Source organism: Ostrea edulis, chromosome 5 (assembly GCF_947568905.1).
Source record: "Ostrea edulis chromosome 5, xbOstEdul1.1, whole genome shotgun sequence".
NCBI classification, from domain to species: domain Eukaryota; kingdom Metazoa; phylum Mollusca; class Bivalvia; order Ostreida; family Ostreidae; genus Ostrea; species Ostrea edulis.
The window spans coordinates 68,507,995-68,533,462 of NC_079168.1; the positions used below are offsets into that span (position 1 = coordinate 68,507,995).

At 36.9% G+C, this 25,468-nt stretch overlaps 4 protein-coding genes across 6 annotated transcripts in view; 2 read left to right on the plus strand and 2 right to left on the minus strand.

Moving 5' to 3' along the window:
* Positions 1-2,138, minus strand: part of LOC125648965 (dipeptidyl peptidase 3-like) — a 24,647-nt gene extending 22,509 nt beyond the window's left edge. The window contains exon 1 of the mRNA XM_048876048.2: positions 2,028-2,138. The gene's annotated coding sequence lies outside the window, so the exon portion shown is untranslated. The remainder of the gene's footprint in view (positions 1-2,027) is intronic.
* LOC125648966 (kelch-like protein 12) lies at positions 2,114-5,870 on the plus strand. 3 transcript variants are annotated; one of them, XM_048876049.2, is made up of 2 exons: positions 2,114-2,196; positions 3,461-5,870. In XM_048876049.2, the coding sequence occupies exons 1-2, from the start codon at positions 2,130-2,132 to the stop codon at positions 5,413-5,415; spliced, it is 2,022 nt and encodes a 673-aa protein (XP_048732006.1). In that variant the 5' UTR covers positions 2,114-2,129; the 3' UTR covers positions 5,416-5,870. The 3 variants fall into 3 exon arrangements, with proteins under 3 accessions (XP_048732006.1, XP_048732010.1, XP_048732007.1); XM_048876053.2 differs by having other exon boundaries at positions 2,179-2,355; XM_048876050.2 differs by lacking the exon at positions 2,114-2,196 and adding an exon at positions 3,119-3,230.
* A 4,665-nt stretch (positions 5,871-10,535) lies between these two features.
* LOC125649035 (protein YIPF4-like) lies at positions 10,536-25,327 on the minus strand. Its single transcript, XM_048876250.2, has 6 exons — positions 25,151-25,327; positions 20,034-20,199; positions 19,606-19,777; positions 19,234-19,311; positions 13,204-13,317; positions 10,536-10,977 (listed from the first exon to the last, which is right to left on the minus strand). Exons 1-6 carry the CDS (start codon positions 25,305-25,307, stop codon positions 10,840-10,842), a joined length of 825 nt encoding a protein of 274 aa, XP_048732207.1. The 5' UTR covers positions 25,308-25,327; the 3' UTR covers positions 10,536-10,839.
* On the plus strand, positions 13,987-16,087 carry LOC130054730 (uncharacterized). Its single transcript, XM_056165301.1, has one exon. The coding sequence runs from the start codon at positions 14,953-14,955 to the stop codon at positions 15,724-15,726; it is 774 nt and encodes a 257-aa protein (XP_056021276.1). The 5' UTR covers positions 13,987-14,952; the 3' UTR covers positions 15,727-16,087.
* Positions 25,328-25,468: the final 141 nt, after the last annotated feature.

The window sequence follows — 25,468 nt, forward strand, 5'->3', positions numbered from 1 at the left end:
TTACTAAAAGTGTTGGAAAATACGAATTTATCATTTTAATTATTGGAATTATATCTAACCATGCAAACAGGAAAAATATCAACTAGAGATTGTTTTTATGAAAAACAAATGTCTCCCCAGCTCCTCAAATTGGAAGTGCTCCAATTGAAACCTGCTCCCATTAATGTACTGCATGACATGGAGGAGAAAGCATGGACAGGAACATAGACATTATGAACTCCAATAAGCCATATAGGAGAAGTGTTCACAAACTATTTTACACCCTCCACCCCTCTTAGATCCACTATAACTTTAAGGATAATGATTCGATCCTCTTGTCCCTACCATATGTATATCTGCAAATGGCATTGAAGTATTGCACAAAGTTTCAAATCTATCTGATTCAGATTTATAATAAAGGAGAAGTGTTCACAAACTATTTTACATCCTCTACCCATAATAACTTTTAGGAAAAGTAGTAAATTATGTAACTATAACAAGAGATGTTTGTAAAACATAGGGACAAACGGGTCTCTAGACATTGAGTGGTCAGTATATTCCTATGTCCAGTTTGACCGACCCTAGACCTATGATTATGTGACCTCAAAATCAATAGGGATCATCTACTCATTGGGATGTACCAGTGTACCAAGTTTGATGTCTGTCAAGCAAAGGGTTCTCAAGATATTGAGCGGACAGTATATTCCTATATCCAGTTTGACCCTTGACCTTTGACTATGTGACCTAAAAAACAATAGGGGTCTTCTTCTACTCATAACCAAATCACATATGAAATATCATTACGATCAAGTGAATGGTTCTCAAGATATTGAGCGGACAACATGTGGTCTACCAACCAACCGACCAACAGGTGCAAACCAATATGCTCCTTTTCTTTGAAGGGGGGCAAATAATGAATGAAATTACAAGATTTTTTTCAAAGAGGAATTGCAATCAGATTTCATTACCTAAAATGATGTAATTTTTAATGAGATAAACTCGTATCAAAATTTCAATTATGTACTATATACTGACAGTTTTTCTCCAGGAGAATCTATTTGATAAAATGACAGAGTTTTTCTCCTGGAGAACTCGTACCCACATTTTTATTTGGTAAAATGACAAAGTTTTTCTTCAGGAGAACTCGTACCCAAAATTTTATTTGGTAAAATGATAAAGTTTCTCCCCAGGATAACTCGTACTCACATTTTTATTAGGTAAAATGACAGTTTTTTGTCCAGGATTCGATTTAAATAGTAAAATGTCAAAGTTTTTCTCCACGAGAACTCGTACCCAGATGTTGATGGGTACGACTTTGAGACTCTTGGAGAACTCGTTCCCGGGTACGACTTCTCCAAGAGTGCGTTTGAGATCGCAGTTCTTCGCATGAGTAAAAATTCCTGTTGATCCTGTACGCCAAGTACGCAACCCGAGAACAGGTTCGAGGTACAAGAACTCACACCACCTCTGTAGATAGTGTGGTCGAAGAACAAGAACACGTTCGTGAGCATCTGTTCTCATCATTCGGGACTCTAAGAACGGAGCACGAGAACAACGGGAACGGTGATCTCGAACGCACTCCAGGAGAACTGGTACCCAAAATTCTGGGTACGATTTCTCCTGGGTATGAGTTCTCCAGAAGTCCTAGTTTCTGTGGAAACGAGGGGGTTATTTATATTCGGTCTTTCTATCCCCCTGACAGGGGGATAGAAAGACCGAATATAAATAACCCCCTCGTTTCCACAGAAACTACAGAAGTCCATAAATAACAATGACGATTGATATCAATGGATACTAGACTTTTATAATGAAAGATTAAATGTAAATAACTAGTGGGCTGATTATTTTAACATCTCCGGTGTACCAGTGATAACTGTTGCTAGTGCTCAGGGCCGGGTCACTCTACCGGGCCCAAACTTCAACACAAAACTACTCTACAATGTGTCATGTTATAACACGCGGAAATATATTGTCAAATGTGAACGTATGAAATACTTTTTGTAGAATGTGGAAATATTTCACAAATACAAGGGGAAATATGTGCTTACCTTTGCGTGCTTTATGTGACAATATTCCCGGTTGCAACGACGCTTTCTTCCGTCCTACTTTCACTCTGAGTCTCAACGTCACATTCTACTTACTTCCGGTGCATGCGACCTGGCACATCGGAAGGCCTCGGGAACCAGGCTGTTTACTTCGTCGTCACCGTCAGGATAGGTAATTTTTTCACCGTTGTGAACGGGGGCTTAAGACATGTACATTTCCACTATCTTGATATTTGTGATCGAGCTAGACTTTTAGTCTTACGATGTGACAGGTGGTGCTTGTCGATCGGATATCCCCCCTTTCCATTTTTCGATTCATGTATACATATAGGTTAGATGTGTATTCATATATTATGACCCAAGCACCTGAGCTGTGTTCGATTCTGTTAATGTTATTTAACCATCAACATGTCCTTTTAGTTTTAGTTTTTGGTCATAATTAAGCAACTAAATAGAGAGGTGTTTAGGGTTTATTATGATAATATAATTGGTTTGGTTTTGATATTTGAACTGGTGTAGGTGTCAGACTAGCTGAATCTCCCGAAATTTAGTTGATTATTTACTACTGCCTGCCATGCCAGGGACTGGTCTTCATGTAGGTAGGATAATCTAAGCGAGACTCTTCGAGGCTGGATGCCTCTCTCGGTAGAGGCGTCAGTCTAAATGTCCAGCCTTGACGAATCTTGCTGAGATTATTTGTAGGATTCCTGACATCTGATCAACACCATCAGTTTAGGAGTTAGATGTCTGAACCATCTTGGCTAGCCAAGGGTTTTTGGTCCCTCCCCAGAATTGGCTAGTGAAGATGGTGTCCGTAGCAATGAGATGGGTCGATCACTGTAAGAAATATGCCAGATAACCCAGGTGATTGGTAGAGCACCTAAAAAGATTATGAGATTCAGGGAGACTGAAGTTTGAATCCTGATCTAGCCTGTCATGCCCCCCCCCCCCCCTCCCCCATTAGATGCCATGGCCTGCTCCTGGAACTGAAAGCTGAAAATACCCAATTGTCTTTAGGGATGAGGGCATCAGGGGTTGGGGGATGTAATGATCTGATCAGTTCAATCGCTATTGATCATATAACTCAGGTAGAGCATCCATCTAGAGATGCACAGGTGTGAATCCTGGTCTGGTCCACTGCATTTTATTCCTTCCTGCTCCCAGACAACATGAAATTGTACATCCCGCCCCCCGGGCCCTTAATTGGTGAATAAACATACTTATAACTACTAGTATGTTGTGGGTTTTTTAAATATGAAAGTCAAGTGTTTTCTATCTAAATACATGGTTGTATGTTAGCATAAGATTTAACACATTGTTTAAAAAGAAAATTTTTGAAAAAAGTAAAAATTTAATATAAACAATATAACATACTACAGTATAGTAATTTTTACCGCAGTATAGTGAATCCACATTTAATCTTAAATTAATTTCAGATGAGAAATTGGTAATGGAAGAATCACTGGACTTCCTCTCTATACGAGAGGATGGAACAGAAGATGGCATCTTCCAGCAGCAGGGTCTGGAGAAAGTGGTGTACCAGAATGACTCGCACTGCACCACATTCCTACGGGAAATGAACACATTGTATAGGGATGAAATGCTTACAGACATTGTGTTGAAGGTCGACGGTCAAACAATACTTTGTCATAGGAATGTACTTGCAGCTACAAGTGTGTATTTCAAAGCTATGTTTACCATGGGACTCAATGAAACGATGCAAGATGTAGTGGATTTGAATGAGGTGGAATATGAAACTGTCCGGGATCTAGTGGAATATGCTTACACAGGTCAGCTAAGGATTACCCAAGATTCAGTGCAGAGCCTCCTTTCTACCTCCTCATTATTTCAGATTTTACCAGTAGTAAAAGCATGTGCCAAATTCATGGAATCACAGCTTGATGATTCAAACTGCATTGGAATTTATCATTTTGCTCAAACTCATGACTGCAAAGGATTGACAATCAGAGCGAAAGAGCATATGGAGAAAAAATTCTCTGATGTGTGCAAGTCAGAAGAATTTCTTGGACTTCCATTGGACAAGGTTAAGAACATCATTCAAAGCAATGAGTTGAATGTGGAATCTGAAGAAGCCATTTTCAATGCAATAGTTAGCTGGGTGGCTGAAGATCCGGAGAGACATCCAGACATTGCAGAGTTATTTCCCCATGTGAGATTATCTTTACTATCCTCCGAATTTCTTTGTAATGAAGTTTACCAAAATGCATATGTGAACAGCTGTCCTGAATGTCAGAGCATTGTGGAAAGTTGGAGAATTTTTGAGAAGTACCCCAATAAGTATTTAGGGCGGTACAATTTTGACATGACAATGCGTGCAGGTATGATTCGGCCTGACCATTGCCTCCTCTGGATCGGAGGATCAGACCCCAAACTGACACGGCCAAAGATAAACTGTTACAATCCTCTCACAAAAGAGACATACCTCATGCAAGATTTTCCAACTGAGCGTCCAGACAAGGAATATGAAGCTGAAAATGTTGGATGCATTGTCAGTCAAGACAATGTTATCTATGTAGGGGGAGGGAATTATATTTATCATGACCTTGACTTCGAATTTATAGACTCTGATGATTCGTGTGATGACCTTGAAGAGAGAGTTGTTAGCAAGGAATTTTTCTCTTTTGACAATGACCACAACAGATGGATTAAATTGTCTCCTATGCTGTTTCCTAAATCCAATTTCACTCTTGCAGAATTGTCTGGTAAAATCTACTGCTTTGGTGGAGTGACTGAAAACCAGCATCCCACGGAAATAATAGAAGTGTACAACATCCAACAGAACAAGTGGAGCTACCAGGGCATGCTACCCACCACAGTGGTGGATCTAGCTTCTGTTACCTATAAAGAATACATCTTCCTCCTGGGAGGAAGAACAGGTGTGGGAGCCCATAACTTAGTGGTCATGTACCACCCACAGAAAGGCCACTGGATCACTCGGGCAGGCATTCCTACACCACGATTTAATTTTGGGGCCTGTGTTGTGGATGAAGAAATCTATGTTGCAGGTGGTCAAATTTACTCTCACGTCACCCATTCCATTAGCAGGGAGGCTCTGAAATCAGTAGAAATACTTAATGTTTCTCAGAACCAGTGGCGATCTGGTCCAGACCTGCCTGTTGGCATGTTTAATATGGGATTAGAATTAATAAATGGTGCTCTGTATGCCTGTGGGACTGCTGAATTCGAAGAGTGTACACAATTTTATCGTCAGAATATTGTGTGTCGTTTGGACTTTGGCACACTCACATGGCAACAGATTTGTGTGCTTGGTGACACCAGAAACTACAAGTGTATAGCAGCCAAGCTGCACACGAGGAAACTCAAACAAATATTCCAAACCAATGACACAGATGAAGCAGAAGATAGTTGATTTTGATTTCAAAATGCATAATATTTTTCAAATGGTCAAAGACCACCCTTGGGCTCTCTTTAAAAATATATAAAATCTGAATTATAAGTTTTGTTTCTTTTCAGCTTTTTTTTTTTAAGTAAAAAAAATCTCCTCTTGACAAGCACCACAGAACCAAATCATTCAGAACATGTCATTTCTCATTTATATTGAATATAAAGGAATCATATAGAAAGAACAAAAGGAAAGGTCCACAGGAGTTTTACAATCTTATGCACGATGTATAAAATAAAAGTCGAAACTGGTTCCATCTAAATTTATGTATGCATTTATCAAGTAGTTATAGTTCATACAGGAATGAAACAAAACAACAAATGAATATTTATTTGTGAATATCTTGTCGTGGTAAAATAGCTTTGTTGGAGATCGCCTTAACTTTAGAAATAATGAGCTTTAATAAAATTTTACCAAACTATGATTTGTAATTAGTTTACGGATTTAGCAAGTGTTTAACAAATCAGGTTGAATTGCGATACCAAACACACCAACATTTCAGTATCATTACCGAGCAGTACGTTAAATATGTATGACTTCGGTTTGATCATTTTTATACCTTAATTGTTTTTTATCTTCACAAAATAGACCATGTGTGAATAATCCCACACCTTTTCCCAATGACACAATTTATCCTCTTTTAAAGAATCCCACCAACAAACGAACCTTTTGCTGGTGGAGTTTTTCGACAACGTGTACAATAAACATTGGCAGATCCAGGAATTTATGAAAGGAGTTGGGTTGGGTTCTTGCACTTGATCTCTTGGCTATTCTAAACTCCACCCACCCCCATTTATACCTTTTGCTTGCATGTGTACATAACATATCTTGAGAAAATGCTTTTGTTATTAACTACTATTCCCCCCAAGTTCTACTCATTGTTATTGCTATACTCAGATCTGATTTTAAATAATAAAAAAGCAGATTTAAAGGTTACTCCCAATAGGCCAGGGGGCTGCCTAGGCCCCCAGAAGTTCTGCGGTAAATGGTGCAAAATCCTGCATTCTGGGCATTTGTAGGCACTTCTTTTTCACTTTTAAATTGTCTGCTTCTTAAGCAAAACTTCTATGCTACATACATACTTTTTAAAAATTCTTAAGTGATGCTTGTATGTGACGAAAATATCATGAATATATATATATTCGGTGCTTCATCTTATTTATCGTAGAATTAAATGATATACTGGTGTTCATAAATTTGAATGATGCAATTACATGTAAGTATCCACCTTTCATATCATTTTGACTCATAGTCTTGTTATTGAATAACAATAATAATAATTTTTTGGTCTGCAAAACAAGGGGGGGGGTCCGGACCCTCTGGACCCACCCTTGATAAGTCTTGTAATGGCATCGTTATTAAAACGTGGCGTTTGTGTCGAATAACACAGTTAAAATGATACATGGCCTCGTGCTCTACATTGAATAGAAACCCGTTTCATTTGAGTGAATCTATTGTTAGATTTCTTGTTTCATTTATTATGTTTTCGTACTAATCTTTAATTTGATAATGAAAAATAAAATGTTATGTAGAATAATTATTGTTAATAAAACAAATAGTAATTGTAAAGAAAAACAAAAACCATCACCGTCGATGGGGCTCGAACTCGCGCTAAAGGGTCCTACCATAGTAAACATTTAGTGGCATCTTTAAAAAATTTCTCAAGAACCACTCAATCTAATTAAAATTAGATCCTATGATCCGCTCATCTACAACCTATGTAGCGATAGTAGATGAGTGGATCATAGGATCTAATTTTAATTAGATTGAAGAACCACTATAGGCCAATTTCAATCAAACTTAGCACAAACTAGCTGTCCTTGGGTAATTAAAGATGGTTTCAAGTTTGCCATGCTCGATCCCTCCAGATGGGAGATATAATCAAGAAAAGAAAAAATAGGGTGAGGTCATTTAAAAATCTCAAAAACCACTGGGCCAAAAAAGTTGAAATTTACATGAAAGCTTCCTGACATACCGGTAGTAATAATAAAAATAATAATAAATTTGTTTTGTAAAGCGTATAAATCCATATTGCTCTAAACGCTATTTAAATAACATCAAAATAAGTTGTATAAGAACAGATGACTAGTAGGTGACGGTAAGGAGTCCGTTATGATTGCACATTTAACATAGTAATCTTGACTAAAGAGTTCTTCTGCACAGACTAGTTGTAATGAAATGTAAACAGACAAGTCTTTAGTTTTGATTTAAAGATAAAGAGACTAGCAGCAGTTCTGATATCATATGGTAGAGCATTCCAAAGTTTAGGGCTAGCCACACTAAAAGCTCGAGTTTAAATCACAGATGAGGTGGTAAATGGCACTTGTAGTAGGCTCTGATCACTGGACCGCAAAGTTCTGGAGGGAGAATAGGGTGTTATGAGTTCCTGCAGATAGGATGGAGCCATGATGTTGACTGTTTTGTACACTAATACCAATGTTTTGAAGATGACTCTTTGCTGAACTGGCAGCCAATGGAGGGAGAGTAGTACTAGTGTAATGTTGTCATATTTGCGGGTGCCTGAGATGATTTTGGCTGCAGCGCTTTGGATGGATTGGAGCCGCTGGATCTGCTTTGATGGTAAGCCGTAGTAAAGAGAGTTACAGTAGTCCAGCTGTGTTGTTATGAAAGCATGGACAACACATTCCAGCGATTCCCTGTCCAGATATCTCCTCAGTTGGCTCAGATTCTTAAGGTGGATGAAGGCACCTCTGCACACTGATGATATATGTGCCTCCATGGTCATGTGACAGTCAATGGTTACACCAAAGCCCTTGGCCTTAATAACAGGAGTGATAGAGTTGTCTCCTACTTGCAGTGATGGTATGTGCAGCTTAGAGGCCATTTGTTTGGAGGATATCACTAGCACCTCAGTCTTCTTGTCTGTGTTGATCTTGAGGTGATGCCAAGTTATCCAGGTTTGAACTGACCTCAAGCAAGACTCCATCTGACTGACTACAAGAGCGGCCTGTTGGACTTTAAAGCTGATATACAGTTCATTATCATCAGCATACATGTGGTACAAGACATTGTTCTTTCTGAGAAGGGTCCCCAGGGATGCTGTGTAGATGTTGAACAGAACGGGCCCTAGGACCGATCCCTGTGGGACACCGCAGCCAAACTCAGTGGCACAAGACTTTGCTCCCTTCACTTTGACAATCTGGGTCCAATTGGTAAGATAGGACATGAACCACATGAGCACAGTGTCCTGTGTGATAGTCATAGTATAGATTTAAGGTTGTTCAAATCACCGCCCCTGCGGGCAGGCTGTTGCCACAATAGGGAATCAAAGGTTTATATGGATTTTTGAAAATACATGCGCACATGAACTGCATCGCTCCATGTCAGCATACTTCATAAAGCATGTTAGCACTTCATGAAAAGTCTACTGGCCTAAAGTGTTGCTGTTCACACACTCGTGTATTTTCAAAAATGAAAATAATTTCTTGTACACGTATTTTAACATTTTACCTTCATTTCTGTTGGAATATTCCCAGCCAATGAAATAGTTGGACTTTTTTTAACAAGATTTATACGCACATTGTTAACATTCATGAGAAAAAGGCTATCAATTCAATTGGTAAAGATATTGAAGGCAAAAACAATGGAAATGTAAATTAATATTTCATGATAAAGACAGTGTGGTTCTAGTATACTATGAGAAAGGTGCATATTGGCTATTAATTTCAAGGTATCACATAATTGTCCTATCAAAATGAACTTAGTCAATTGTAGTTCCATATATTTAAAAGAATTTTTTTTTTTCATGTGTGATTTTTCTCATTTCCTCTTAATTTTTGTACCCCTGATTAGAAAATTTAGTGTAATTTGTAGAAATAACCAAGTGTATACAAAGGAACTATTTGATGTTGGTAGTTTAGGCTACTTCCTGAGGTACACTCCGGCTTTTTACACTCACGTGAAAAACACGTGGATTTGAGGGGTAGTCTTGTTTGTGGGTAATTTTTTGTCTTGAAAATGCCGCGTAGGGTATCGTTTTTCTGGTGTCAGCAGATGAGACAGGTAACAGAACATTTCCGACTGCATTATTCGGCATCAATTCTGCAAACTGATTTTTACACCTCTGTAGTAATACATAATGAAAATAATTACTGGTGTGATACCTTGAAGTGGTAAACAGTAACCATGTAGTTTTCATTAACAAGAACTACAATTATGTACAATTCTTCCAGTATGCAAGCAAGTTTTATTAGTCTACATCTTAAATTGACAATAATGTAACATGTTCATTTCCAGTTGCTTACACCTATACAGTAGAACTCGGCAATGAAATTTGTGTAGATGTATGTATTTCTACAGATGATTCTTCATGTTGTTATGCTCCCCTTCAAAGAAGAAGGACATATTGCTTTACACCTGTCAGTCAGTAGACCATGTTGTCTGCTCGATATCTTGAGAACCATTTACTTGATCGTAATGATATTTCATTTGTGGCTTGGTTATGAGTAGAAGAGGATCCCTATGGGATTTCAGGTCAAAATGTCAATCCACTCTGAACATAGGAATAAACTGTCTGCTCAATGTCTTGAGAACTACTTGCTTGACAGATACCAAACTTGGTACATCCTAAGGAGTAGATGACCCCTATTGATTTTTAAGTCACATGGTCAAAGGCCAAGGGTCAATCCACTTTGGACATAGGAAGATATAGTCCGCTATAGTTTTGGCACTACTTTCAATGAAATGATGAATGTGTATAACCCTTTTCAATTTTGCACCATGGGGGCATATGTTTTCCAAACATTTCTTGTTCTATAAGATTTGTTCCTTTAAAATCAAAAGATCAAATGTCAAGGTCACAAGCATAATGTTCAGATTTCAAGAGAATAACCTTTATTGATATATCAAAGTCATTAATACAAAACAATCAAGAGCTATTACAAATGAATTTAGAAGGAATGGGAATTGGGAACCTTTACGTGTTTGCCCAACTCTTTATTTTTTATTCCTTATAGGAGTTATGAGATTGATAACTGTTCATTATTTTCATCTTTCATGTATCCATTATGAAAGAAATAACACTGGTTTTATGATAGTGAATGGTCATAATAGCAAGAACAAACATATACAGGTTTTAAAATTTAATTCTATTATGTTCACCACAGGTTTTTAAATAACAATTTTACAGATTGTCAGCTTTACAAAAGTTAACAGCTGGAATATCACAGATCTAAAATACCGCACATAAATGTTTCACTCACTGCTACACTGAAAATGAAACGTTATATACACATAATATATAATAATATGTCTCGCTCTATGTGAAATTTATATACATAATATACAACAATGTTAATTTCATAATTAAAGGAAATAAGTTGTACTTTTAACATGATGCAGAATATGAGTAAAGTTTTTAACGGATCTGAATCAGGCTCCTGTATATAGGGACAGGAAGTAAATGTACAGGAGAAAGACAGGGTACAGCAATAGGGTGCGCTTCTGCTGGAGCTCCTGAACACATAACAAAGATCCCGCACTGTAGGCTGCCCACAACACTCCAAAAAACTGAAAAAGACCACTCTGATTATATACAGCAGAAGAAATGTGGGGATCATAATCTCTCTCTCCTCTCTCTGTCTCTCTCTCTCTCTATATATATATATATAATGTATATATGTACACACTCTGTACATAGTAATTTTCAAAACAAATAGGAGCTTGCAGGTGTAATGAGATGGCCAATATAATGCAGAGATGAACACTGTTACAGTTGTAATGAGATGGCCAATATAATACAGTATAATCTGTCTAAACCGGCTATGTGTGGTTCCAAAGAAATTGGCCGGTTTGCACAGAGTCCGGAGTGCAGAATGTTGACAAGAATGAGAGTTGCTTCCTCTGTATTCACTATCTATGCATACACAAAAGAATTTGAAATGTAAAAATATAAATGTCAGTGTTTTATTGTCATGCTCATTTGAAAAAGTTTCAATTTTTATTAAACAGTATAAAATCTGGGAATTATTCGCGCAATTTTCTGTTGGTAAATTGTCGATTTCGTCTACATCATCGCTGTTATCAAGTGCTACATTATGTACGTTCGTCAAGTTTGTGTTGTGTTCGTTTAGAATTTGTCTTCCCAGCTTTCATTGTAAATGTATCGCTTTCAACTGTCTCAATTTGTGAAACGGAAACTAATGCAATGCCGAGTGATCGATCGGACATGGCGAGTTGTGCTAACTAACTGCGTATCATCACTGTCTGACTCGCCGTAGAGCTCCGAGAAGTCCACGAGGGGAAACCCTGCTTTTGGAAAACATAACGGGATTATTGCCAATTTCGTTTCATTCCAAGAATGTATCGAATTCATCGATTAATTGAACTTTGTCTTTTAATGTCAGTTCTCGTCTCTGTCGTTAGGGGGAGGGCGCCATTACCTCGTACGTGGTGCTGTCATGATTGAAAAGTGCACCCCCTAAAAATCAGGTTTTATTTTAAACTGATCGCGACTCATCGCCAATTGCTCTCTTTTACTTACCCGTGGCTTCCCTTGGGACACCCTTTATGTACACCGCGTGTGATCGACCGAATACCGACAGGTTGGTTATCGTGGGGTGCCTGGTTTAAATGCGATAATTAGAGCTAATTACAAGCAGTTGGGACCCTGTGTACACCGAATACAATTGACCGCAACAATTAGGGTGGTGTATGATCGAGGGGCCGGTTTACACAGGATAATTAAAGTTAATTGATAGCAGTTGGGACTGTGTAAACCGGCCGATATACAGAAATATGCAGTATCCAGAGTACAGGGAATTATCAATAAAGGATTTGTTAAAGAAATGTTAAGGACTATATTTTGTGGCTGGAATTGACAGAGCGCCGGAGTACTCAGAGGCCGGTTTGGACAAATTATACTGTACAGAGATGAACACTGTTACAGTTGTAATGAGATGGCCAATATAATACAGAGATGAACACTGTCTGTTAATCTGATTCATAGATTAGAATCAAGAGAAAGTGTATTATTGCAGAACTTTAAATCTATCCAAGTGCTACCTCTTTCTCACGAAATACATCCGTTAAAACTTAATCAAATACAGTATGTATTCTTTCCATAATCATCTAGTGAGCAAGCTCGCATACCCCATGCCTCCACAATGAATGACAATGCTACACATAATGAATGGCAATGCTATCCATAAAATACAACATATTCTTATATGCCTCTGTGCAATGCTGTATTGTTTTCACCCATATAACTACATACATTTTTTTTTTTTGTAGCACTACTCAAGTCATATGTAATATTGTTTAGAAATGTGTAAAATTTAAAACAGCAATATTATATATGGCTTCAAAAACGATTACATATAAGACTATTGTAAGTTGCACCAAATACAATATTTTGGCCAAACTTTTATGTTCTAAAGGGGCATAACTCCCCCCCCCCCCCAAAAAAAAACACCATAATGCACATCTACACTGTCACAGTACGTCTTTACTAACTACAAAGATTCATAAAATCATGTTGAGAGGTTGCAGAGGATATGCACTGACAAAAGTAGGACTGACAGACTGACTGACGAACAGATAGGTCAAAAACACTATACCATACACAACTCATTGTGTGGGGTATAAATAATGTGTAATACAACAATATTGAATACCAAGGTACAAATTTCATGATCTTTAAACAAAGGTGCTGTATCTGATGTGTGGAAGAAATATAAAGAGATTAACATAATGTCATTAGTAGTCTCTGTCCCTCACAAACATCTACTAATATACCTTTAGTAACAGGCTGACAAAATGAAATCTTCTGAAGAGTGGCAATATGGCTGCTGTTATAACCAGTGGTAACACTGAGTAACCAATCACACCAAGGCATTGGGAATAGCTCACCTGAAATATAAAACTAATCAGTAGAGTTCTATTTACCAAGCATATTCAAATCTGTAAAAATAACAGAAAGAGCATAAATCTGTGCTGCAAGTGATGTCTTAACTTGGAAGATTCCCATTTAATCAGACATTGTAAAATTTCTTCCCTTGTTTTGGTATAAACTTGACACAAATTTTTTATTATAGAAATTTTATCTTAAAGGAATTTAACTATTTTCACCTTTAAAAACCTGGATATTTGTGTTAGCGCTTGTTAGGATTATGGAAATGATGTAGATCGACAGTAAAAGTGTGAAATGATGTAGATCGACAGTAAAAGTGTGAAATGATGTAGATCGACAGTAAAAGTGTGAAATGATTTAGATCGACAGTAAAAGTGTGAAATGATGTAGATCGACAGTAAAAGTGTGAAATGATGTAGATCGACAGTAAAAGTGTGAAATGTTGTAGATCTACAGTAAAAGTGTGAAATGATGTAGATCGACAGTAAAAGTGTGAAATGATGTAGATCGACAGTAAAAGTGTGAAATGATGTAGATCGACAATAAAAGTGTGAAATGTTGTAGATCGACAGTAAAAGTGTGAAATGATGTAGATCGACAGTAAAAGTGTGAAATGAACAATGTTATGAACAACAGAAATATGCATGGCCAATTACAAGTTTTGCTACTGGTGGGTTACGCATTAGTCAGTATATTACTACTGGTGGGTTACGCATTAGTCAGTATATTGCTACTGGTGGGTTACACATTAGTCAGTGTATTGCTACTGGTGGGTTACGCATTAGTCAGTGTATTGCTACTGGTGGGTTACGCATTAGTCAGTGTATTGCTACTGGTGGGTTACGCATTAGTCAGTGTATTGCTACTGGTGGGTTACGCATTAGTCAGTATATTGCTACTGGTGGGTTACGCATTAGTCAGTATATTACTACTGGTGGGTTACGCATTAGTCAGTATATTACTACTGGTGGGTTACGCATTAGTCAGTATATTTCTTTGCACATGCATAATCTATTTAATTTGTTAATATGTTTATGTTTTTCTATACTCTGTATATATATGCAAAGATTGTGAAAATAAATCAACTAAGTAAATACTGTACATTAAAATTGCTGTAGTGAGATATGAATTGAGACAGGTAGATACTGTACATTGCTGTAGTGAGATATGAACGTCTTTGTGAAAAATATAACACTGTGGCCTTTTCTTTGCTCACATATTTCTGAATGAGCAAAACTTTTTGATAGACCTTTTATGTTTAAGTATTTGTAGGAAGCTGTTGCATTATGAAATTGAAAAAGTTAATATATATCTGACATAATCTGTGGCATAAATAACTTCCATAAATATTTTTGGACATTTTCAAATCAAATGCTTAAGTTTTAACTCAGATAAGATTTTTCTTTCACAATAATCTCAAGAAGTAGCATGTACATGTATTTATTAAAGGTGGAAAAACACGTGTTCGTGTTTATTTATACGTGTAATCTATTGGTTGTAATGCTGGTCACCTTGTCAGGTGACATTTAAATATTCATAGCACGGGTTTTAACTGACCGCTGTTAGCGCGGAAAGATTTATAGCCATTCGAAGGCTCTTTTAAGTGCAGATAACACGTCTTTTTTACTCTCTCTATGACACGTAATATGGGCGATTCGGGTGACGAGCTGACTTTAGATACTGATAGATTGAAAAAAGAAAACACAGGAGGGAATTCTACACTGGAAGTCTCAGATATTGTCAAATTATTTACGGGAGTTATACAGTCCCAATTTAAAACTTTCTCGGGACAATTAAAAGCCGAGCAGTCAGAGTCGATTTCAAAGAAGCTAAAAGAAAATTCTCTGCACAAGATCAAGTCCGAAGGTAACCGAATTCAATTTGAGTTTAATGCTGAGTTACTAGAGGGCTTAGAGAAATTAGAGTCGAGAGCCTTTGATTTGAAAGATTCGGAGTCATTGAGCACTATTTCCGACCTAAGTAAAAAACTGAAAACTCGTCAGAAGCATATACGCATAGCAGACTCGTCTCCTGCAGGGTGGAAAACCGTCAACGAATATCAGTGTAACGAAATCGCAGACAACTCTGATGATGAAAAGAAGATCCGCAGTGCAGAAAACAGGGCCCTCAGACACCAAAAGCAGAACAAGAGATTTCAACCTTATGGGACGCAAAAAACACCAGCAGCAGCGGGATCTCCAGCTCAATTGGCTTTTCCTGGGGCTTCTAATACTTTTCAACCCTTTCCTGCATTTCAACAGCAGCAACAACAGCCATTTCTCTATGGCCAGGGCAGAAACAAGCAGTCAAGGAGACAGCCTATGCCGTACGACGTTTGTTTCAACTGTTTCGCAACAGGGCACTGGAAGTCCAACTGCCCAAAGGGAAAGGCCACTCAAAGTCAATGATAAGTATACAGGTTGTTTGACTTGTGTTGTTGAAAAGAGTAAAACGGAATGCGGTATAAAACATAGTCTAAAAAGGCATTACAGTAAATGGGAGGAAATAGGGGCTTTTCAATATATTTTGAAAATAGTACATTCTGGTTATGAAATTCCTTTTGTCTCCATACCACCGTCTATGAATTTTAGAAATAATAAATCTGCACAAATTAACGCTGATTTTGTCACATCAGAAATATCTCAGTTAATTAAGGCGGGTTGTGTCGTAGAAGTTACAAACAAACCATATATTGTAAGTCCTCTCAGCGTAGCAGAAAACAGGTCGAAAAAGAGATTGATACTAGATTTGAGTAGACTGAATAATTATGTGAGATATGAAAAAAAAATAAAGTTTGAAGATTGGAAAACAGCCATCGATTATTTTGAAAAAGATTGTTATTGCTTAAAATTTGATCTTAAATCCGGTTACCATCATATAGATATATCTGATAGTTTCCAAACATATCTCGGGTTCTCATGGAATGACAAGTTTTATTGTTATACCGTGCTTCCGTTTGGTTTGTCATCCGCTCCATTTATTTTTACGAAATGTCTAAGACCTATTGTTAAATTCTGGAGAAAAAGGGGAATTAAAATAGTTCTTTACCTAGATGACGGTTTTGTATTCGCATCATCTAAACATGAATGTTTGTCAGTTTCTGAATTCATCAAAAGTAGTTTATCAGAATTTGGGCTACTTATCAATATTGAAAAATCAGTATTTTATCCAACTCAGAATTTAGAATGGTTAGGAATTTTGTGGGATTCAAAGTCTTTTTCTATTTCAGTGCCCAAAAGACGTCTTGACGACACAGTTGCTTCTTTACAGCAATTGGTGAAGTGTTTTCCTAAAGTGACGGCGAGACAATTGGCGAGAGTTGTGGGAAAAATAATGTCAATGTCACCAGTTATGGGTAACATATGTAGCATTATGACAAGATTCTCTTCTATAGAGATAGCATTTAGAAAGTCATGGGACGAAAATATTGTATTTACGCATAAGAATGAGGTTCTAAATGAATGTAATTTTTGGCTACAATGTATACATTCAGAAAAAACACGATATTTACACACGCCGATTAAGAAAAGTGTCATTATTTACTCTGACGCAAGTAGTTCCGCTTCAGGAGCTTACACGGTTGAAGCTGATTCAAAAACGTTTCACTTAATGTGGAAAGAGTTTGAGAGGAGTATGAGCTCTACGTGGAGAGAGCTTAGAGCGATTGAGTTAGCTTTAGCTTCCTTTAAAGATAGTTTGGTGAACAAAGAAGTAAAATGGTTCACTGATAATCAGAGTTGCGTAAAAATTGTTAAGTCGGGTAGTATGAAACATCATTTACAATCCCTTGCTTATAATATTTTCAAGATGTGTGTAGAGCAAAAAATTTCAATTGACATTCAATGGATTCCCAGACTAGAAAATGAGAAAGCGGATTTTCTGAGCAATATCATAGATCATGATGATTGGGGTGTTACCGTAACGTTTTTTGACTTTGTTAACAGCTTGTTTGGGCCTTTTACTGTTGACAGATTTGCAAATTATAATAACTGCAAGCTGGAACGGTATAATTCAAAATTTTGGAATCCTGGCTCAGAAGCCATCGACTGTTTTACCCAAAACTGGGAACACGAAAACAATTGGTTAGTACCCCCAATTTACTTGGTCGTCCGAGCTATTAAACATCTAATTGTCTGCAAAGCTTTTGGGGTCTTAATTGTTCCAAACTGGCCCTCTGCCGTTTTTTGGCCGTTTATCTTTGATAAAGATACGATATATAGATGGTATGTTAAAGATGCTCTGTTGTTTAATGAATGTACAGACATACTTATTCAGGGTAATAACAAAACATGTTTGTTTGGGTCTAAATATTTTACTTCTGGAATACTGGCAATTAAGTTGGATGCAAGGAATGCTCAAGTTTCTGTTGACGAATTCATGATGGGTTCGGTATAGAAATGTAGATATTTTTTTGGGATGTATTGCAGATGAGCTTGGTCCTGGTACACCAGATTGTTTTATTGGTTAGATGTATTGCAGATGATATTTGGTCCTGATACATTTATGTATATGTATTTGGTGTATTGCAGTTGATTAAGGATCCTGGTGCACCATATGTAGAACTTTTCTAGTTTTAAAATTAATTTTTGTATTCCGTTATATACATTTTTCAGATATATTTAAAACGGGAAGGTGGTCCGATAGTGTAAGGATTGAAGATCAGCGATTACAACAGCTACGGGACCTTTTACCAACTTTCTGTCTTAAATCAAGAGCAGGCAATACATCGAGTCAATACAGGTACGCATTCAATGCTTTCTGTCGATGGTGCGGCACTTTTCTGCCGTCTATTTCTGCACTACCCGCAGCGGATGAACATGTGGCTCTATATTTAATTTCTATCGCTAAAGATTACAAATCATCAAACAAAATTCAACTAGCTACACATTCTATAAGTTGGGCCCATCAGTTAGCAGGACTAAAAGATCCATGTGAATCTGCGTTAGTGAAGTTAACAAAGGAGGGTGCGATAAGAGAGACTTCCAAGCCTGTTGTGAAGAAAGAACCAATTACACCAGATCATTTGAAATTATTGGCTAGGAGATACAAATCGAACAATTTGTATAAAATGCGCACTTTATGTATGTGTCTGTTAGGTTTTGCAGGGTTCCTAAGATTTTCTGAGCTGGCAAATATTAAACTTAGTGATTTGTCATTTGATAATGTTTGCATGAGAATAAACATTGTCAAAAGTAAGACGGATGTTTATAAAGAAGGGCATGAGTTGTGTATTGCTAGAACTCATGGTGATACTTGTCCTGTTCATACTTTAGAAGAATACATTAAATTGTCGGATGTTGAAGTTAGTTCCTCAGAATATTTATTCAGATCTTTGACATTTTGTAAAAATACTAATACATATAAGATTAGGAGAGATAATCGCCCTCTGTCTTATACGAGGGCACGAGAAATCGTTTTGGATGCTTTTGGAGAAATAGGGTTAGATAAGAGCAAGTTTGGTCTTCATAGCCTACGGTCGGGCGGGGCAACATCAGCTGCAGCAGCTGGTATTAGTGACAGATTGTTTAAAAAGCATGGGCGGTGGCGGTCAGAAAAAGCTAAGGATAGCTATGTGAGAGAAAACATTAATGATAAACTATCAGTTACCAAAAATTTAGGTATTTAAAGTTTCATATTCAAATTATTTTCTATATCGCTCTTCTTTGTCTTTCGAAATAATTAAACTGCACTATCAGAGCGCTTCACATCCTATTATACGTGTTTGTGTTTATTTTATAAATTATTTATGTTCGTTTGAGTGGAACGAATAAAAACATAAGTGTAAATACAACATGAGTGTTTTTGAGTTGAAGCCACTTTAAACATCAATGACCTGCGTGTGGATTTATTTCCATCTCCTAATGTATATAATTTCTTGTATGCTTTCATGTCCCTCAAATGAAAATAAAACAAACCTCTCCTCCAAGAACTCTGGCCAATAAGAAGATGATGAGTGAACCAAATATCCATATTGTGATAATCCAGGACACCACCTGCAAAGTATAGTTATATATAGCGAAACCTGTCTAATCCGACACCTGTGTAATCTGTTTCCTACCCTTATTTCTAATTTCATGTTTTCATTGTTTTTACAATGTTTTTTCAAACAAAAACATTGTCTCATTGTGCATGTCTTATTACACAGGTTTCATTGTGTTTCCTGTCCTTTCAGCCTCATGTGAGTAAAGCGGCAATCAAAAAATAATGCTGTAATATATATCACTATATGGCTTATGTTTAAACTATAGTACAGCAAAACACAAAATGGATCTAACAGATGTACAAACCCTGAACTGTCCATACAATGACACCAGAGAATATAGCAATATGACAACAAGGGGGCCCCAGAAATCTGGACTTTCTCGGACAACATGGCGATTAAATCCCAGTTGTGGCAGAGGAAACAGCACACATCGTAGCTTGTAATAAATATCCTTTGGATCTATGTCTAACTCCTCCCTACAAAACATGCATTTCATAACTGATGACTGTATTGAAGATTGTATTAGGAATCATCATTTTGAAAGTTGAAATGTAGCAAATTTAATAATACTCTCGAAATAATCAAGTCAATAATACTACATGTGTTTGCAAATGCATGTAGTTAAGTAATTGTATATATATTTCAATATTAAAACTAAATCAACAGACACATTTCTCTTCAATTTATGATAAACAATTTTTGTAAATGAACAGATATTTTTCTTAGATTTACAATAGAGGTTTTTGATCTTCCTCATCCAATTCTTCTTCCTCTGTCAACCAGCCAAATCCTCGACTTTCCAGAAATTTTGATGCAACGGATCGCTTTTTCACACCATAAGGATTTGTCATGGTTTGGACTTCATTTTCCTGAATTGAGCCTTCTACTGCAACTTTCTCTGTTGTAAAATCAGAATATTTTAATGCCACATGCATTCATAAAGACTCCTACAATCTTTGCAGTAAGTAGTTATGGACCAGATTTTGTAAACTTTGATCATCAAGGGTCAAGGCACATAAAAATGATTCAGGGTCAAGGCACACCATGGATTTAAGAAACCTCTGTGTAATGTCTCTCAGTCACAAAGCTACAGCACAATCAAAGACTTAACACTAACAGTGACCTTGACCAGCTACCTTTGAATAAAGGGTATGACACACCATCTGGCCACCAGGAACACAGACACTTGTTTCTGTAAATATTAACAGTGATTTTTTTTGTTTTTCAAACTACCACCCCTCCTTTTGAATTGGGAAAAATGAGTGACATTTTCCTCAAATTGGGAAAAATCATTCATAGTAAATTAAAATGGTAAAGATGCATAAAATAATCAAATAACAATTTTTTTGTTTGAGGTTTATTTCAGATCTGATTTAAAATAATAAAATAAATCATTATTTAACATTAAATTTGTATTGGAAGTCACACCTTGTATATATATATTATTTACTTTTTCTAAGAAATACTTATTGTCTAATTTCATAAAGAAAATAATAAATTATTAATTCACCAGCATTTGTACCCATAATCTTGTAAATATTATATTAATAATCAAGTTTCCAGAATGTCTCTCCTGTTTTGTATTTTTCGAATTTTAGTAAAACCCTATACTGTTGGCCACTTCCTGTTATTAGCCTGACCCTACAAAAAATGGCGGTCAAACTAAATTGTAAACAATATGGCTTAATGTGCATCTGGAAGCTATATACTTCACTGCATATCTGCTTATATGGATGACTCTATTGTTTTACATATTCTTTACAAAACCTTTTGCATGTGCAGTGGTTTGGAGAATAAAACTGAAGAAAAAACAAGAGGCTCATGGGCCACATCGCTCACCTGAGTCACCTTGGCCCATATCTGAAGACTTTCCATATATATTTGCATGTAAAACCTTGGTCCCTATTATGGCCCAAACTACCCTTTGCAAACTTGAATCTACACTATGTCAGAAAGCTTTCATGTAAATGTCAACTTCTTTGGCCCAATGGTTCTTTTAAAGCTTTTTTCTATATTTGTATGTAAAACTTTGAACCCCCCCCCCCCACTTGTGGCCCCATCCTACCCCCCGAGGACCATGATTTGAACAAACTTGAATCTGCATTATGTCAGAAAGTTTTCTTGTAAATATCAGCTTTTCTGACTCAGTGGTTATTGAGAAAAAGATTTTAACTATATATTTGTATGTAAAACTTTGATCCCCCTTGTGGCCCCATCCTACCCCCGGAGCCCATGATTTGAAGAAACTTGAATCTGCACTATGTCAGAAAGTTTTCATGTAAAAATCAGCTTTTCTGGCTCAGTGGTTCTTGAGAAGAAGATTTTTCCTATATATTTGTATGTAAAACTTTGATCCCCTATTGTGGCCCCATCCAACCCCCGGAGCCCATGAATTGAACAAACTTGAATCTGCATTATGTCAGGAAGCTTTCATGTAAATCTCAGCTTTTCTGGCTTAGTGGTTCTTGAGAAGAAGATTTTTAAAGTTTTTCCCTATATATTTGTGTGTAAAACTTTGATCCCCCCTTGGGGCCCCATCCTACCACCGGGGGCCATGATTTGAACAAACTTGAATCTGCACTATGTCAGGAAGTTTTCATGTAAAAATCAGCTTTTCTGACTCAGTGGTTCTTGAGAAGAAAATTTTTAAAGATTTTTCCTATATATTTGTATGTAAAACTTTGATCCCCTATTGTGGCCCCATCCAACCCCAGGGGCCCATGATTTGAACAAACTTGAATCTGCATTATGTCAGGAAGCTTTCATGTAAATCTCAGCTTTTCTGGCTTAGTGGTTCTTGAGAAGAAGATTTTTAAAGTTTTTCCCTATATATTTGTGTGTAAAACTTTGATCCCCCCCTTGGGGCCCCATCTTATCCCCGGGGGCCATGATTTGAACAATCTTGAATCTACACTATGTCAGGAAGTTTTCATGTAAAAATCAGCTTTTCTGACTCAGTGGTTCTTGAGAAGAAGATTTTTAAAGATTTTTCCTATATATTTGTATGTAAAACTTTGATCCCCTATTGTGGCCCCATCCAACCCCAGGGGCCCATGATTTGAACAAACTTGAATCTGCATTATGTCAGGAAGCTTTCATGTAATTCTCAGCTTTTCTGGCTTAGTGGTTCTTGAGAAGATTTTTAAAGTTTTCCCCTATATATTTGTGTGTAAAACTTTGATCCCCCCTTGGGGCCCCATCTTATCCCCGGGGGTCATGATTTGAACAATCTTGAATCTGCACTATGTCAGGAAGTTTTCATGTAAAAATCAGCTTTTCTGGCTCAGTGGTTCTTGAGAAGAAGATTTTTAAAGATTTTTCCTATATATTTGTATGTAAAACTTTGATCCCCTATTGTGGCCCCATCCAACCCCAGGGGCCCATGATTTGAACAAACTTGAATCTGCATTATGTCAGGAAGCTTTCATGTAAATCTCAGCTTTTCTGGCTTAGTGGTTCTTGAGAAGAAGATTTTTAAAGTTTTTCCCTATATATTTGTGTGTAAAACTTTGACCCCCCCCCCTTGGGGCCCCATCTTATCCCCGGGGGCCATGATTTGAACAATCTTGAATCTGCACTATGTCAGAAAGTTTTCATGTAAAAATCAGCTTTTCTGGCTTAGTGGTTCTTGAGAAGAAGATTTTTAAGGATTTTTCCTATATATTTGTATGTAAAACTTTGATCCCCTATTGTGGCCCCATCCAACCCCAGGGGCCCATGATTTGAACAAACTTGAATCTGCATTATGTCAGGAAGCTTTCATGTAAATCTCAGCTTTTCTGGCTTAGTGGTTCTTGAGAAGAAGATTTTTAAAGTTTTTCCCTATATATTTGTGTGTAAAACTTTGATCCCCCCTTGGGGCCCCATCTTATCCCCGGGGGCCATGATTTGAACAATCTTGAATCTGTACTATGTCAGAAAGTTTTCATGTAAAAATCAGCTTTTCTGGCTTAGTGGTTCTTGAGAAGAAGATTTTTAAAGATTTTTCCTATATATTTGTATGTAAAACTTTGATCCCCTATTGTGGCCCCATCCAACCCCAGGGGCCCATGATTTGAACAAACTTGAATCTGCATTATGTCAGGAAGCTTTCATGTAAATCTCAGCTTTTCTGGCTTAGTGGTTCTTGAGAAGAAGATTTTTAAAGTTTTTCCCTATATATTTGTGTGTAAAACTTTGATCCCCCCTTGTGGCCCCATCCTACCACCGGGGGCCATGATTTGAACAAACTTGAATCTGCAATATGTCAGGAAGCTTTCAGGTAAATTTCAACTCTTCTGGCCCAGTGGTTCTTGAGAAGAAGATTTTTAAATGACCCCACCCTATTTTTGCATTTTTGTGATTATCTCCCCTTTGAAAGGGACATGGCCCTTCATTTGAACAAACTTGAAAGCCCTTCACCCAAGGATGTTTTTGGCCAAGTTAGGTTGAAATTGGCCCAGTGGTTCTGGAGAAGAAGTCGAAAATGTGAAAAGTTTACAGACAGACAGACAGACAGACGGACAGACAGACGGACGCCGGACAAAATTTGATCAGAATAGTTCACTTGAACCTTCGGTTCAGGTGAGCTAAAAACGTATTTACTCTGTCAGAAGTATAGGGTAACCTTTTTTTTAAATGGCCTAATTTCCCTAGATTTGAAATTGGGAAAAACATATATATATAATTGGGAAAAAATAGCTAATTTTAGTGAGAGGAAACAGCCGAATATCGGTGGCATTTTAGCCCCAAAAAAATCACTGATTAAGTTATGATGACAGTTTGTATGCTAAGAATGAGCTTGTAATGTATTGCCTGGACAGGAACTGATAAAAAAAATCTTATATTGTAAATTATCCTACATGTAGAGATTTTATTGGTTTTGGCCGAGTATAAAAATAAAATTTAAAAATTAAGACGTGAACTAGATGTATTGCACTGCTTAATTTTTGTGGTTCTTTATAGAGGGTGAAGCCGTCTCATGGCCCAAAGGGCTGTGAGAGCAGAGCTCTCCCTATAGGTAGCACGTATATATATGTTTAAAAGAAAAAAATAGAAAACTAATGAAAAATTAAACCATACCTATGGAACTTGAAAATTTTGGTTCCAATGGCGTCGATTCGAATACTAGTGCGGGGACATGTATTTCTCCATTTTGAATCTCATGTACCCAAGTTCACGTCGTTCTGAGATGTTACAGAAAATCCGTAAAAGCATGTAAATCTTATTTTCTTAATCATATATCTAACGCGATTGTACCAGGCCATGTCCCCTATGTTTGTGTATTTGCTAAACACCGACACTGAATATGACGTCACAATCACTGTTTACATCAGTTGCATAGTTTCCCGCGTTCAATGAATATACGGATAAAAAATGTCTAAAGTTAGAATACTTTGAATGAGCTCTGTCCTCGCGCGTTAGATGCTAATATTTTGGGATATTTTTTGGCCTGTTATGGATCTAGATACTTAAGCCAATATTTTTTGCTTCGCCCTCAAACACGGTCAGAACGGACTCCATATTGAAAAGTGGGAATTCAGCGACCAAAGAGGTAGGTAAAGCAGTGACACCAAGCTGAGCTCCCCCGCACATGCCACATATAAAAGCCAAGGGTAAGAGTCAGAGGAATCTCGGATTACTGTTATACATGAATTTGGCAATATATTGCTATAATTTCCTTTAGATCTATACACAGGGGCTCGTCAAGAAAATTTCATATTATTAAAGTTTTACACCGTCTATTCTCTATTCTAACTATATAGAATAGAGACGGTAAATTCATGACAAACCCCTGTGATCTACATGTCTACAGAATGGAAAACTTACGTACAGTTGATGTATACAGTACACATTATATACACATTTACCTGATGAAGTCTGAGTCTGCACGAATTGAAATTCTTCAATGTTTGGATTATACCCCGATGTATTCTGAGAACTTTGTTGGGCATCATACTGATTATAATTGTCAAAATTTAAAGCATAGCTCTCTGGCGATGATGTGGATTGTGATTGGGCGGCCATTTTTGTTGATTCACGAGTTTCGTATAATCCAAGTCCTATCTATCTTAATAAAAAGACTTAAAATGAAAAATAGATAATAGTTTCTCATTTAAAATGTTATTCTAAAATCATGATTTAGCAAAAAAGTATAAAAAGATATTCAACATGTAGGATCCGAAAAT

Coding starts and splice junctions, on each gene's coding strand:
- LOC125648966 (XM_048876049.2), top strand. CDS start 2,130: ATGCGACCTGGCACATCGGAAGGCCTCGGGAACCAGGCTGTTTACTTC. Junction 2,197..3,460: donor CGTCGTCACCGTCAGGATAG/GTAATTTTTTCA, acceptor AATTAATTTCAG/ATGAGAAATTGGTAATGGAA.
- LOC130054730 (XM_056165301.1), top strand. CDS start 14,953: ATGACACGTAATATGGGCGATTCGGGTGACGAGCTGACTTTAGATACT.
- LOC125649035 (XM_048876250.2), bottom strand. CDS start 25,307: ATGGCCGCCCAATCACAATCCACATCATCGCCAGAGAGCTATGCTTTA. Junction 20,200..25,150: donor GCAGACTCAGACTTCATCAG/GTAAATGTGTAT, acceptor ATTTTACAACAG/AGAAAGTTGCAGTAGAAGGC. Junction 19,312..19,605: donor CATTGTATGGACAGTTCAGG/GTTTGTACATCT, acceptor TATACTTTGCAG/GTGGTGTCCTGGATTATCAC.